Here is a 14149-nt window from a genome sequence, read left to right as displayed (position 1 = left end):
TAGTCAATGGAAGCATTGATTTAAATATTAGGCAATGGAAGCATTGATTTAAATATTAGTCAATGGAAGCATTGATTTAAATATTTGTCAATGGAAGCATTGATTTAAATAAAAGGGGACTACTGACTTCAATGCAACGTGAAGACGCTTAAATTATTAACTGAAAAATTATCGAAAATAAATAAGTTTATTTTTTCCCAAAATAGATAGTTTATATTATAGCTTAGGTTCACTATAAAAAATATCATTTTTTCATTAATAACTAAAGCTATTTTAGTGACAAGAGTGTTATAAAGACACAAAACCTTGGATTTTGCTATAAACATGTCATATTGTTTAAATCTATAAAATGCTAAATCTGCTCTATCTAGCTTTCCAGTGTTATTTATTTTAGAAGAAAAATCATCAAAAATTTTAATTCACTCCATTGTCAACCTTGATATTTTAATATTTTACTTAGTCAGCCTTGATATTTTGATATTTTACTTTGTCAACCTTGATATTTTGATATTTTACTTTGTCAACCTTGATATTTTGATATTTTACTTTGTCAACCTTGATATTTTGATATTTTACTTTGTCAACCTTAATATTTTACTTTGACCGCTACAGATAAAATTAAACTCTGACCACGACAGATATGATTAAACTCTGACCACTGAAGAAATCATTAAACTCTGACCACTATGGATATTATTAAACTCTGACCACAGTAGTTATGATTAAACTCTGACCACTATAGATATTATTAAACTCTGACCACTATAGATATTAAACTCTGACCACTATAGATATTATTAAACTTGGACCACTATAGATATTATTAAACTTGGACCACTATGGATATTATTAAAGTTGGACCACTATGGATATTATTAAACTTGGACCACTATGGATATTATTAAGCTTTGACTACTATGGATATTGTTAAACTTGGACCACTATAGATATTATTAAACTGGGACTACTACAGATATTATTAAACTTGGACCACTATGGATATTATTAAACTTGGACCACTATGGATATTATTAAACTTGGACCACTATGGATATTATTATATATATGTCGTTTTAAAGGTTTTGACCGACTAATTGAACCTCAAAATTAGGAGTTTACTAAAAACTGTGAAATTCATGTCGTTCTTGTTTTTTCTTTTTCTCGGGAATTTTGAAAATTGTATTCTTTACATCTGATTGAAATCTTTAAATCTAGGGAACTTTTTATAAATCGCTCATTTTTAAATTACAAAATCATGAGCTACAATTAATATCTTATGAATAAAGACCATTAGATTTCCCGTCATTTATAGTTCTCACTGTACGTTAAATGAAAGGTAAGTCAAGGAACTTGTTGAATATAGCTATAACTAGCACAGGAACCCTGCTTTGCCCAGAAACTAAGATTTTTTTCAACAAAAGGGACCTTCTCAACTTAAAATTTGTAAACCAAGTTAAAAAAAATCCCTAGGTTATACCAAATTCCCCAATACAAATTTGAGGCAAATCGGTCAAAGGGTTTATAAGTTATGAACCCCTTTGACCTTTTACTCAGGAATTTTGCAAAATGAAATAAAACTGATCAATGTCTTCAAACGTTCAGGGCAATTATTGGAAATCGCTCAATTGCAACTTATAAAATTCCACTGTTTTCTGGTTATTGTATTTTGTTAAATATATTTGTAATTAGCACAGGAACCCAGGTTTGCCTGGAAACTAAGAATTTTCTACAAAAGTCGACCTTCTCAATTTCAAACTTTTAAACTAAGTTTAAAAAACATTCCTGTTGTTCTTCTGGGTTTCATATCAGACATACAAACAAACAGAGATTACTACTTAGATATATAGATACTATACTAAACAGTAGTTTCAAGACTGAAGTCTCTAGACTGAAGTCTCTAGACTGAAGTCTCTAGATTAAAGTCTCTAGATTGAAGTCTCTAGACTGAAGTCTCTAGAGTGAAATCTCTTGACTGAACTCTATAGATTGAAGTCTCTTGACTGAAGTCTCTTGACTGAAGTCTCTTGACGGAAGTCTCTTGACTGAAGTCTCTAGATTGAAGTCTGTAGACTGCAGTTTTTAGAATGAAGTCTCTAGTCTATAGACTAAAGACTGCAGTAGACTGAAGAAACACAATGTAGACTCTAAACTTTAGAAACAGACTATAGACTCTGACTGTAGACTGGTGTGAGTGTTTAGCTCTACTGAACCTGAACCTCGGGTTCACCTGAACCCAGAGATAGATAAACCTCATATCCGTCACTTCTATCCGCTATCTATCTATCTATATATTTATCTATCTATCTAACCCAGGGTTAGATAAAGCTATATCTGTTACTTCTATTTAACTGTTTATCTATCTTTCTGTCTGTATGTCTGTCTTTTTATCTATTTTTTCTAATTTTCTATGTATTATTCTTTCTATTTGTCTGTATCTATATCTATTAATCAATTATTTATCAATATTTTTTCTTTACGTAGCTCTTATTCAAATTGTAAAATATTTGTTAATTTATTTTCTTTACGTAACTTTAATTTAAATTGTAAAATATATGACATTTTGTAAAAATCAAAAAGAATAAAGAGAAAATGGTTCAAGAAAACTTTAAATTGAAAAACCAAAAAAAAAAGAAATTACGAAACATGGCCAGAACTTTCTGAATGTTATATTCTTCATAAAAAAAAACCTAAAGAAAAAGAAGAGAGATGACCCCTTGTCACTACCTGGGATATCTATGAGAAATTACCCCAACATGTGATATCTATAAGAAATGGCCCTTACCTGGGATATCTATGAGAATCACCCCTACCTGGGATACTATGATAAATTACCCCAAACTGGAATATCTATGAGAAATGATCCCCTACCTGGGATATCTATGAGAAATTACCCCTACCTAGGATATCCTGAGATATATCTATAAGAAATGACCCCTACCTGGGATATCTATGAGATGAACCCTACCTGGAATATCTATGAGAGTGTAGGTCAACCTTAGGTTGATTAGAAGACAGCACCACAGTGCAAACATTTTACCTGTAATTAATATAATTAATTTAAATTTAAAACATGGATTGTGAAAAATAAGCAACCCTGAAAAATAAATTGAGTTTTGTCACACTTCTAATATTCTAATCCCTATATCTTTGCAACCTGATAGTAGAAACCTTTGATATTTCAAACTTAAGTTATTTGATCTATAACAACAAATATTTGAATGATTCCTTAACAAGTATTTGTAACGTCCACTAGAATATTAGACTACTCAGCTACAGTGTGTCCCACTAGAATATTAGACTACTCAGCTACAGGGTGTCCCACTAGAATATTAGACTACTCAGCTACAGGGTGTCCCACTAGAATATTAGACTACTCAGCTACAGGGTGTCCCACGAAACATGACAGAGGTAAATAGTTTAGAATGTCTTCTTCCATAATTTGTTTAATTGTTTAATACCAAAGACAATAATAAGATATTTTATAGGAGTCATGTTATCGTAAAATTAATTTCAAAGTAAAATATATTAGAGCAAAAGATTTTTAAACCAAATGAACTACATAAAGCTTCACTATTTAACACATTGTATGGAAGACGACATTCAAAACTATTTACCAACTGTCATGTTTCGTGGGTCGTTATTCCTGGTCACTAGGTTTTAACCTAAAAAAATTTTTGCTACTCTTTAATAATAAAGATTTAAAACTTAAAAATTAGTTTTTATTTGAAGGAGTAACTGGCAAAACTATGATCATTTGCATTGCTTACTATACAGAAAGAGATGGTAAAATGCATGCAACATCACTGGTATGGCTTTGAAACCCTGGATCAGGAACATGTACCTATACTAGACAAAAATAGCCTAATATCAGGAAAGGGTTAATGTGCACCTTTTTTTTCTAAATTGTGTGATGGTTTCATCCAGTTACATAAATTGTATTTATCATTTTCTAGACAAAAACTGCATAAAGAATTTTCAAATATCGGCAGTGTGTTTTTTAAATAAAACTTTAAACTATTTTTCTAATTTTGTAGATAATAGAAAGTAAACACAAGTTACCACAGATATAAAATACAATCCAGTGATGTGAACAAGAAAAGCGGGGGTGGGTGCTGATCGTACAACAGNCCCCCCTCCTCCAGACATAATATATTTTTATACTGAAAAAGTGGAACATATAATTCATGTTGACAAATTTTAACATGTAACATGAAGTTCTGTGAATATATGTTTTCTTAAATCTCTATGTACACTGTACACTGTACACTGTACACTGTACAGTGTACATTACGCTAAATAAAGGAATTGAGTCTTTGCCATTATACACTCTGATTTGCTAACCCCAATATCTTTGCACATCAATATCGTAGACCTTAATAGTGCAAACTATGAAATTTGTAAGTTTAAAATATCACAGGTTTACACCATACGTTGTATAGATATATGGATAAGAAGATTTGAGTTTTTGGCAAACACTCAATTCCTTTGAAAACAAATTTAACTAATATTTCAATTTTGCGGGATTTACGGGATGGAAAGCACTTGTGAGTGAAAAAAGTTTGAAAAGATGGAAGGGGGATACCATTTTTTGTTAGAAATTAAATATTCATGTTATTTGGCAATTCAGGATTTTTTTGGAATTATTGAATTTAAAGGGACTGTAAGGGAAACATGAAAGGGGGTATAGGATGAAACCTGAGAATCTCAGGCGTTTAACGATCTATCTGATGTTCCTGTCTCGAGAAATCAACATGAAACTGTGTCAAATTTAAACGAAAATTCAATTATATGCAATTTTGTATAAAAGTTGTAGGTTTAAACAGATGATATTCAGCAAATACGAAACCAATTGATAAGCAAAAGCGCGTGCATTCATTCAAATTTTGACAAAAATATTCATTAATTCGGAGTTAAAGAACATTGCGGATATAATTATTTTCAAATTATTTTTAAATCAAATTAAAGTTGTTCAAATTCAGTGAAATTCCATTCTAAAGTGATTTTTCTATTTTGATGAATATGTGTGGTGTTGATAAACTGCCGTATGTTACCCCCGAGCAATGATTAGGCCGTATACCTAAGGGAATTCAAGCAATAAAATGTGANATAGAGGAGAGTATCCCACCCTATCAATGTTATTCTAGTTATTATTTAATCAATTGTTGTAATACTGTAAATACAACTATAATTACTACTTTAAGAACTCTTATTAAAATAATACCAGGCTTTTAGGGTGCTTAGCACACATCTGATATTTCAACTTTTAATTGTGAGCATTTACTCTTTGTACAATATAAAACAATAACAAAAAAGTTCGTGGATTTCTTATCTAATATTTTTAAGACACATTTTTGTAATTATGAGCATTCATAAACCTTAACAATGGGGTCATGTAAGGTCCCGCACAAAATTTGGGCCCGATCGGTTCAGCCGTTTTGACGTGAATTGGATACAAACAAAAAACAGATAGACAAGCAAAGTGAATGAAAGACAGGTTTGGGAACCTGGCTTTGTCCGGACATATTCTTTATAAAAGTCAACCAACTCAACGCAGAACTTTTTAACAGAGATTATTACTTTGTACACAGCCGTTAACGATTTTGTTAACCGTTAGCACCGTTAATTCTGTAATAATAGTTGACATTTTTCCGTTAACGCCGTTAATAATATTGAGATCGTTAACTAACGGTAACATTAAAAAACAACGGAAAATACCGTTAACGAAACGAACGGCTACCTGAGATTTTTTTCTAAACACAGTTGGAACTAACCGTTAACAAAACGGCTTGAAAAATGTGAAACATTCCCAGTCCTACTTCCTATTCCACAGTTTTCTGGTTTTCCCTGTGGTTATATTTTTGATCTATTTTCGAACGTGGGTAAGATACAAGCTGTATAGTCTTTATATATATATAGTCCAATAAGAGCAATTACTTAAACCTTCAGAACATAATTTGTCATCTAAATAATAAAAGAACATAAAATATCTTGTGGCACACAGTAAAAAAACAAAATATTATAAACTGTAGGTTGATATCCTTGTAATTAAAGATTTTTTTCATTTTATGAAAGATAGAACAAAAAAACTATTTTTTCTCGTTCTTAGATAAAGAATTAAGGATATCGCTGTTGATCGGATATACCTATCTTTACTTAAAATTACGAGATAAAAATTGTATTCGTGTAATATCGATTTTAAAACTAAAATGATTAAATAAAGCTGTATTTTTTGTTTCTTTTTTCTTTCTCTCTGAATTTAAATTCTTTAAAAACATTTCAAATATTTAATCTTGAATTTCTTTATTCATCTTACAAAACGATTTAATGAAATTTTTAACATCTTTGCTTTTGATTATTGACAGGGGTTTTTAGTTCATAGATTTTGAAAAATTTTTGCTTTTTATTGTATTTTGATAATTGGATAGTCATTATTCGAAAAAAAATGTTGAATGAAAAAGTAAATTTGTGAATTTTTCACAAAAAAATTGGCGGATTCCATCAATTAACGGATAAAATCAATGTAATTGTATGTATAGTAAAATTATAGAAAAAATAACTTTATTTATGACTTAAAAGTCCACTTTTTCCTAATTACTAATTTACTACATTACTAATTTAGCAAGAAGTAACATTCACAAAATCAAAATATAAAAGAAACAAATCTCTTTCAATAATTTACGAGTAATTAAATAAACATGGATCACTTAGCAGGTATATCTTTTAATTAAATATGTTGATGTGGGTATGAATATAAAACAAAACGTCTTGAAACGCAGACTACAATCCAATATTTTTCTGATGTTGATATTTTAAAAACTGTCAGATTTTAAGGCAAAACAACTTTTAAAATTTTTCGGACGAAACTTTTTTTTGAAACTTTTGAAACTTTTTACTGATTCATTTGAGACATATTAAATGTTTTAATGATGTATAATTACTGAGTGTAGAGCGCAAACTCGACATTCAAAATCATCCATTTGGTTGGTAACGTTTAGAGAATAGATTTTGTTCGACTTACGACTTTGTTCGCAGATTTCTGCAAAGGTATTCAAATGTCGTCTTTTCAATAAAAATTCCAGAAAATCTACAGAAAAAGTTTGTTAACAATGAGAGATTACAGAAACTAATAACTGAATAAGATTACTTATTTCTGATGATAAAATTTTATTTTTATTAATTTTGGTTACATTTTTTGTCGTCGAAATGAATTATTTCGAACGTCGACTTTGCGCTCAAACTCAGTAATTATACATCATTAAAACGTGTCATATGTCGCAAAGTAATCCTAAAAACTTTCTTCACAATACTACATTTTCAGTTCAACTACCATGCATTGCAGGTCACTCCCTTTATCAGAAGATTGAGAGCAAGCATTGATATCGATATCCACAATATACAAGAGCTGCCAGCTCTGTTTATGTTTTATTAGAAATGTAGGATCTAGCTAAATGTCACAAAATCTAATTAAAGTTATCAATTAGGGCAAAAACTAAAGTGAAAATAATTTGATTTAACTCCAGCGATGAGTTTTTAATTTCAGTTTTTACAAGAGTAATTGTTCATATCGTTCATCAATAAACTGTCTTTTATAATTATACAAATATTTAGAAGTACTAGGCTTTACATCTGCTTTGCGTTCCTGTTATTGTACTAATTGTAGGATTTAAATTCTACTTTCAACAAAAATCTGGCCCCGTTCGATTTAGTTATTTTAGCATTTATTGGATACAAAGACATCTCCATAGCATACTTATAAAAACTTTGCAAAACATTATCATTGAAAAAAAGCATAAAAATTATGTCAAAATGTCGACATGCAAACAAGATGCTTCTAGTAAATGTAATGGAGATAAAATGTTGCTTTAATATTTAATTTTAGCATTTATTTAAAATTTATCATCTCCTAAAAATCCACAAAACATCTGTGATAAATCTTCAAGTTCATTAATACTGAAGATTGCATAAAGCATGAAATATTGTGAAAATGAATAAAATGCTCTGAGAATATATTGTTGTATTGTCACTGATATATAATCATATATATATTTGGGTGAAAAGGGAGGAGGGAAGGAGGGTGTATTGCGGTAACATCTATCTTTCTATATATCTCATTATCCAATTAGAGTTATCTGCAGTAAATGGAAATATTTACTTCTTACGCTTATAAAAAAGGGCCCTAGGAATGCAATGCATGTGCATAGCTCAATTGTTCAAGGCCAGCTTATTGAAGATAAAAACTTAGACCGTTAACTTTAATAGAAAGGTTTGCAAAAAAAAAGTGTCAAAAAAGGCCGGAAAAGTAAAAGCTCTAATAACAAAAAAGTAATGGGCTATTTTATTTTTTTTTTACACGAACTAGCCTTTTTACCGTCCTGTAACCTAACCTATGCATTAAAAGAAATAAAATGTGCAAAAAACTACTGTTCCTTAAAAGAAAAAAAACTTCAAGGTGATAGTGTCAAGAAAACACTAGAGGTTAAGTGTTCAGGGTTTAGATGTAAGATTAGCAGAGGCTGTGAAGTAAAACTTTTAAGAGAGGTTTCGTGAATTTATTCAACAGAATTATATATATTTGAAACTTCCACACAATATTTTAGTGTATGGTTAACCACAAAGTATGATACTTGAGAGACAGGTCTTTTGAATTGCATTGCCATTTTTTTTAGTATTAATGGTTCCTTGTATCCTTTAATATTAATGGTTCCTTGTATCCTTTAATATTAATGGTTCCTTGTATCCTTTAATATTAATGGTTCCTTGTTTCCTTGTATCCTTTAATATTAATGGTTCCTTGTATCCTTTAATATTAATGCTTCCTTGTATCCTTTAATATTATGCCTACTTTATTTCGATTAATAATAAAACACTGCAAAAAACTGAGCAGCATTTTTCCTACCTTAACTACTACCTTTACTACTTTTACTACCTTTAAACATAATCCAGAAACAAGACCATTGCAGTGTTAGAATGTATATGTTTAGGGTTAGAAAAAAAGTAAAGGTAAGCTGGTAAAGAAAACCAAAACCCAAGCCCTTGCGACGCTTTAAAGTCGAGGCTGTATAAAAATTAAATAAATAACTTTTATAGTTGTCTATATATCAGTCAAACACAAAAAACCATAGTTAATTTTGTATCTTCAGAGCATAGGCATTTTAAATCGTCATTAAATAGAGAGACCGGCTATATATGGTAGTTGAACTGAAAGTGCAATTTTGTAGAGAAAAAAAGGATTCCTTTGATACCAACGAGACATCATTACTGTGTACAATATTTTAATAAGACCCAAAAAGTCGATCACTTGTAATATTTCAGCTGTTGTTTCAGTCAGCAGAAGAAAAGTTTTTTTTATAATTCTTAAATAACAAAATATTTAACAAACACTATTCTCAAGCTAATTGGATGTATATAAATAATGAACTTATATCATTGAAAATAAGTTCTCAATCTTGATTTTTAAATCTTGCAGGTTTATGAAAATTTGTTCAGCTTGGGTGGCTTATTAGAGGTTTTCTTTATTTCTATAAAGGTAATAGCAATAATGAAATAATCGTTTCAACGGTTCTACTATGGCTTTCATTTATAATTTGTTTAAAGAAATATGTTCCGAAACAGCAATTTAGTCTATAAAATATTTTTTTACAGGTTTTGTCCGAGTTATTAAATAATTGTTATAAGTAAAGTTTCTTCTGCTGACTGAAAAAAACTGCCGAAAATTTACAAACGACTTCACGCGCTCATTTAAATATTGTACACGTTAAAAATGTTTTATAGGTATCAAATGAATCCTAAAGTTTATTTTCATTCTCAGTTTAAATATGTTACATAACCAGTCTCTCCATTTCAAGTTTTATTCGTATGTAATAATACATAGATTAGGATATTTAATGTTACACAAATAAAACATTTTCAAGGACTGCATATGTGAAATATAAGAAGGTTTTTAAACATGGCTGGACAGGTTAGTGATCATGAAATATCATGTCCTCAAAATATATTTTCTTTCAAATGCTCATTTTTAAGAATTATATGTACAGTCTTAGAAAAACCTCTCTGAAAAATGTTTTGTAAGTTTATGAAAGTTCTGCTTGTAAAATGTTTGTATATGAATTGTAAAGAATTGTTCGCTGCCGTTTGACCTTCTGTTAAACAATAAATGATAAAAGATCTTAGAATTATAATTATGTCATAAACTTTTTTTCATGTTCATGAATGTGTAAAAAACACAGAAAACATTATCAATGTTTAAGATAAAATGTGTTGCTGTTAAGATAATCTTACATTACAGAAATTACCTCCCAAAGGTATGTTTTTAATCAAGAAAGTTATATTCTCTTAATTGCTGAATGATGCAATGTCCTCATCATGTTTTCATTCTCCTCAAGACAAGAAGTAAACCCTTCTCTACGCCAAACTTCATCTAATTCTAACAAACTATCCAATCCTACCAAAGTCTATCCAATCCTACCAAACTCTATCCAATCCTACCAAACTTCATCTAATTCTAACAAACCATCCAATCCTACCAACTCTATTTAATCCTACCAAACTCTATCCAATCCTACCAAACTTCATCTAATCCTAACAAACTATCCAATCCTACCAAAGTCTATCCAATCCTACCAAACTCTATCCAATCCATCCAAACTCTATCCAATCCTACCAAACTCTATCCAATTCTATCAAACTGTATCTAATTCTAACAAACTATCCAATCCTATCAACTCTATCTAATCCTACCAAACTCTATCCAATCCTTCCAAACTTCATCTAATTCTAACAAACTATCCAATCCTACCAACTCTATCTAATCCTTCCAAACTCTATCCAATCCTACCAAACTCTATCTAATCCTACCAAAGTCTATCCAATCCTACCAAACTCTATCCAATCCATCCAAACTCTATCCAATCCTACCAAACTCTTTCTATTCCTAACAAACTATCCAATCCTACCAACTCTATCCAATCCTACCAAACTCTATCCAATCGTACCAAACTTTATTTAATCCTATCAAACTCTTTTTAATCCTACCAAAATCTATTCAATCCTATCCAACTTTTTCCAATCCTACCATTAAACTCTATCCAGTCCTACCAAACTCTATCTAATCCTTTCAAATTCTATTTAATCTTAACAAACTCTATTCAATCCTACCAAACTTTTTCCAATCCTATCATTAAACTCTATCCAGTCCTACTAAACTCTATCTAATCCTATCAAACTCTATTTAATCCTAACAAAATCTATTCAATCCTACTAAACTCTATCCAATCCTATCCAACTTTTTCCAATCCTACCATTAAACTCTATCCAATCCAATCAAAAAAAAAATTTACATCACTTTTCAGATTAAAGTTATTATTGCTTTTTCATTTGATGTGGAAAACTCATTTTAATGCAACTTCTTTGTGTTCACAATTTTTGAAACCAGAACTTCTAATGTAAAAAAAGTATAAATTATCAATAAAACATATTCAGAGTGACCCTAAATAGATTAGACTTGAGACCGTCCATACAAAGAGGGAAATGTCCGATTTACAACAGAACCCTGTGTTCGTCGATAACTGAGATATGTGTGTGTAAACTTATCAAACTCCGCTTGTATTCAGCTGCAAAGTCAAGTGACCGCTGTGTTCAGACTGTACAGCGCATATTTGCAGCTGAATATAATCGTTTTTCTAAAAGTTTCTGTACTTGACAAAGAAACAAATACTTTAATGGGACCAACCTCTCTTTTTATAGAGGAGAGGGTCACTTGAAATTACGCATACAGTCCCTTTAGCCCTGTTTTTATTTTGTAGATCATTTATCATATCTCTTATAGACAAAGTCCTTGATAAACATGTAGTACATTTACGTATTTAAATCTATGTAATATACGCAATAATTCAATTTATGTACAATTTTGTTATTTTTAAGTTTTTAAATATTGGATTGGAGAAAGAAATGTTACATGAAAGTATTTAATAAAAAACAATTTATATAAAATATATTCCATTAACTTCATATTACTGAATTCAAAATAGAAATGTTTTTTTTTATTTATTTCTGTGATTTTTATCAAATAAGATAAAAATAGAATTATAGGACTCTGATTGATACTAACTTGAGGAAAGAAGAAAAAATTGTTTTTCTTTATTGATTTATAACAAATTTTGAGTTTTGAATTTACGCATAGGTTTTAGAATGCGTTTAAATATCACCATAATCTCAGAAGAAGTAAATATTTTCATTTACTGATAGTGAAAGCGCCGATAGAAGGATTTTTTACTCTGATTGGATAATGAGATAGATAGAAAGATACATGTTACCGCCTTACAATTTCTATTGGGTCAGAATAGACACCAAACACATTACTGAATCCTGATTGGATCAGGTGCTAATGGACATGGATGGCGTACAGGAGTGATATAAGTAGATTAAAAATGTGCATATATTTTCTTTTAGTTATCTGGACAATTTCAACTTTTATTGATAATGCCTTAAAGCTTTCAAATTATAAAATTGCAAACATGCTTCACTAATATAACTGAACCATACAGATTTTTTACAAACATGCTTCACTAATATAGCTCAACCATACAGATTTTTTACAAACATGCTTCACTAATATAACTGAACCAAACAGATTTTTTGCAAACATGCTTCACATAATATAGCTCAACCATACAGATTTTTTGAAAACATTTCATTTATGTTTTTGTAAAATCTAGGGCAACAAAAAGATTGAATTGATGAGGTAAAATCAAAATACATTGCGACAAATCAAAATCGACTCAGTATTAAAAATGTGTGCTATTGTTACCATTTAAAAGTGATGGAAAATAGGGAAATGTAAAACCTGAAACTGACGTGATTACATTTACAGAGTATAGGAAAAAATGTATTTACAAGTAAAAAAAAGAACAAATAAAATGATACTAATGAATAGTAGAAAGCCATAGCTCTCTGGCGGACTCTCCACCTTTCACTTGTCTCATACGACGAGTTAATCTTCTATCTTCGGACCCTCGTGATTACTAACTTCCATTTCGGTTTTAGCCCAGGCCGATTATATTTCCCGCTCCCTGGTTTAAGCCGTGGTTCAAGCCTTTTGGCTTGAATTTAAAATAGAATTCCGGGTCAATGATAGTTTTGGTTTTCCACGCGTTTGAATCTTCCATAAGTTCAAATCATGCGTTAAAAGCATTTTTTCTGGGCTAGCATCTTTTAACAGATAAATCTCTCTACACGATATACATGAGGCGACTTATCATCTTCCCCAGTGTTATCGTTTAATACAGTTTATTTACAAGTAAGCTTCTGTCTATGCTTACACTTTTTTCATACTAGTCAAAATATATTCGATAAGATGATAAAAAAGTACACCTGCAAACTAAAAAAAAGGAATATATCAGGTGAGCTATTTGAACAGTCACAGACCAAAACTTTTAAAAATTGGAGAAAAGGACATTATTGGTACAACCTTGAATGACCTGGAAGCGTAGACCCCTCGTTTTGATTTTACAAGTATGACAAAAGCGAATTATCTGAATACCTTTTAAATAACTCTTTAAAAAGAGGTTTCGAATAAAAACAAATTTGTAATCTTACGTGCATCTTACTTTCGTGTTATATAAAAATAACAGCAAAAAAGATGGCGGGCAGAAAACCATCCGAGTGTGAAAAGTTATGTTTTCATTTTTATATCTTCAAATTGAAAACTTATTGGATTGTGTTGTCCTCGCAAATTAGTTTAAGTTTGTTGGAAAACTGACTTGATACAGAACATTATATATTGGGATAAAATTGGTGAGAAACTAAAACTTTTTAAAAGAATAGAAGTGGTGAAGAGAACTAACTATCAAACAAGAGAAAAAAGAAGAGAAGAAATCAGGAAGGGAAGGGGGAAGGATAGAATATGGATTAAGGAAGGGAAGGGGAAGGATAGAATATGGATTAAGGAAGAGAAGGGGGAAGGATAGAATATGGATTAAGGAAGGGAAGGGGGAAGGATAGAATATGGATTAAGGAAGGGAAGGGAGAAGGATAGAATATGGATTAAGGAAGGGAAGGGGGAAGGGTAGAATATGGATTAAGGATAGAATCAAGATTGAGGAAGGAAAGAGGGAAGGATAAAATAAGGATTGAGGAAGGTTTTGAAAACATA

The 14149-nt window shown here is 30.4% G+C and overlaps 1 protein-coding gene across 1 annotated transcript in view; it reads right to left on the bottom strand.

Moving 5' to 3' along the window:
* Nucleotides 1-14149, bottom strand: part of LOC111714536 (hemicentin-1) — a 65433-nt gene that overhangs the window by 46863 nt on the left and 4421 nt on the right. Inside the window, exon 2 of the mRNA XM_023489669.1 lies at nucleotides 2966-3037. Within this exon, the coding sequence (XP_023345437.1) occupies nucleotides 2966-3032 (67 nt within the window). The 5' untranslated portion in view covers nucleotides 3033-3037. The remainder of the gene's footprint in view (nucleotides 1-2965; nucleotides 3038-14149) is intronic.

This window comes from Eurytemora carolleeae, unplaced genomic scaffold, assembly GCF_000591075.1.
Source record: "Eurytemora carolleeae unplaced genomic scaffold, Eaff_2.0 scaffold1504, whole genome shotgun sequence".
Lineage (NCBI taxonomy): Eukaryota > Metazoa > Arthropoda > Copepoda > Calanoida > Temoridae > Eurytemora > Eurytemora carolleeae.
Note: the sequence above shows the minus strand (reverse complement) of the source record. Positions and strands in the feature narration are given on the sequence as shown.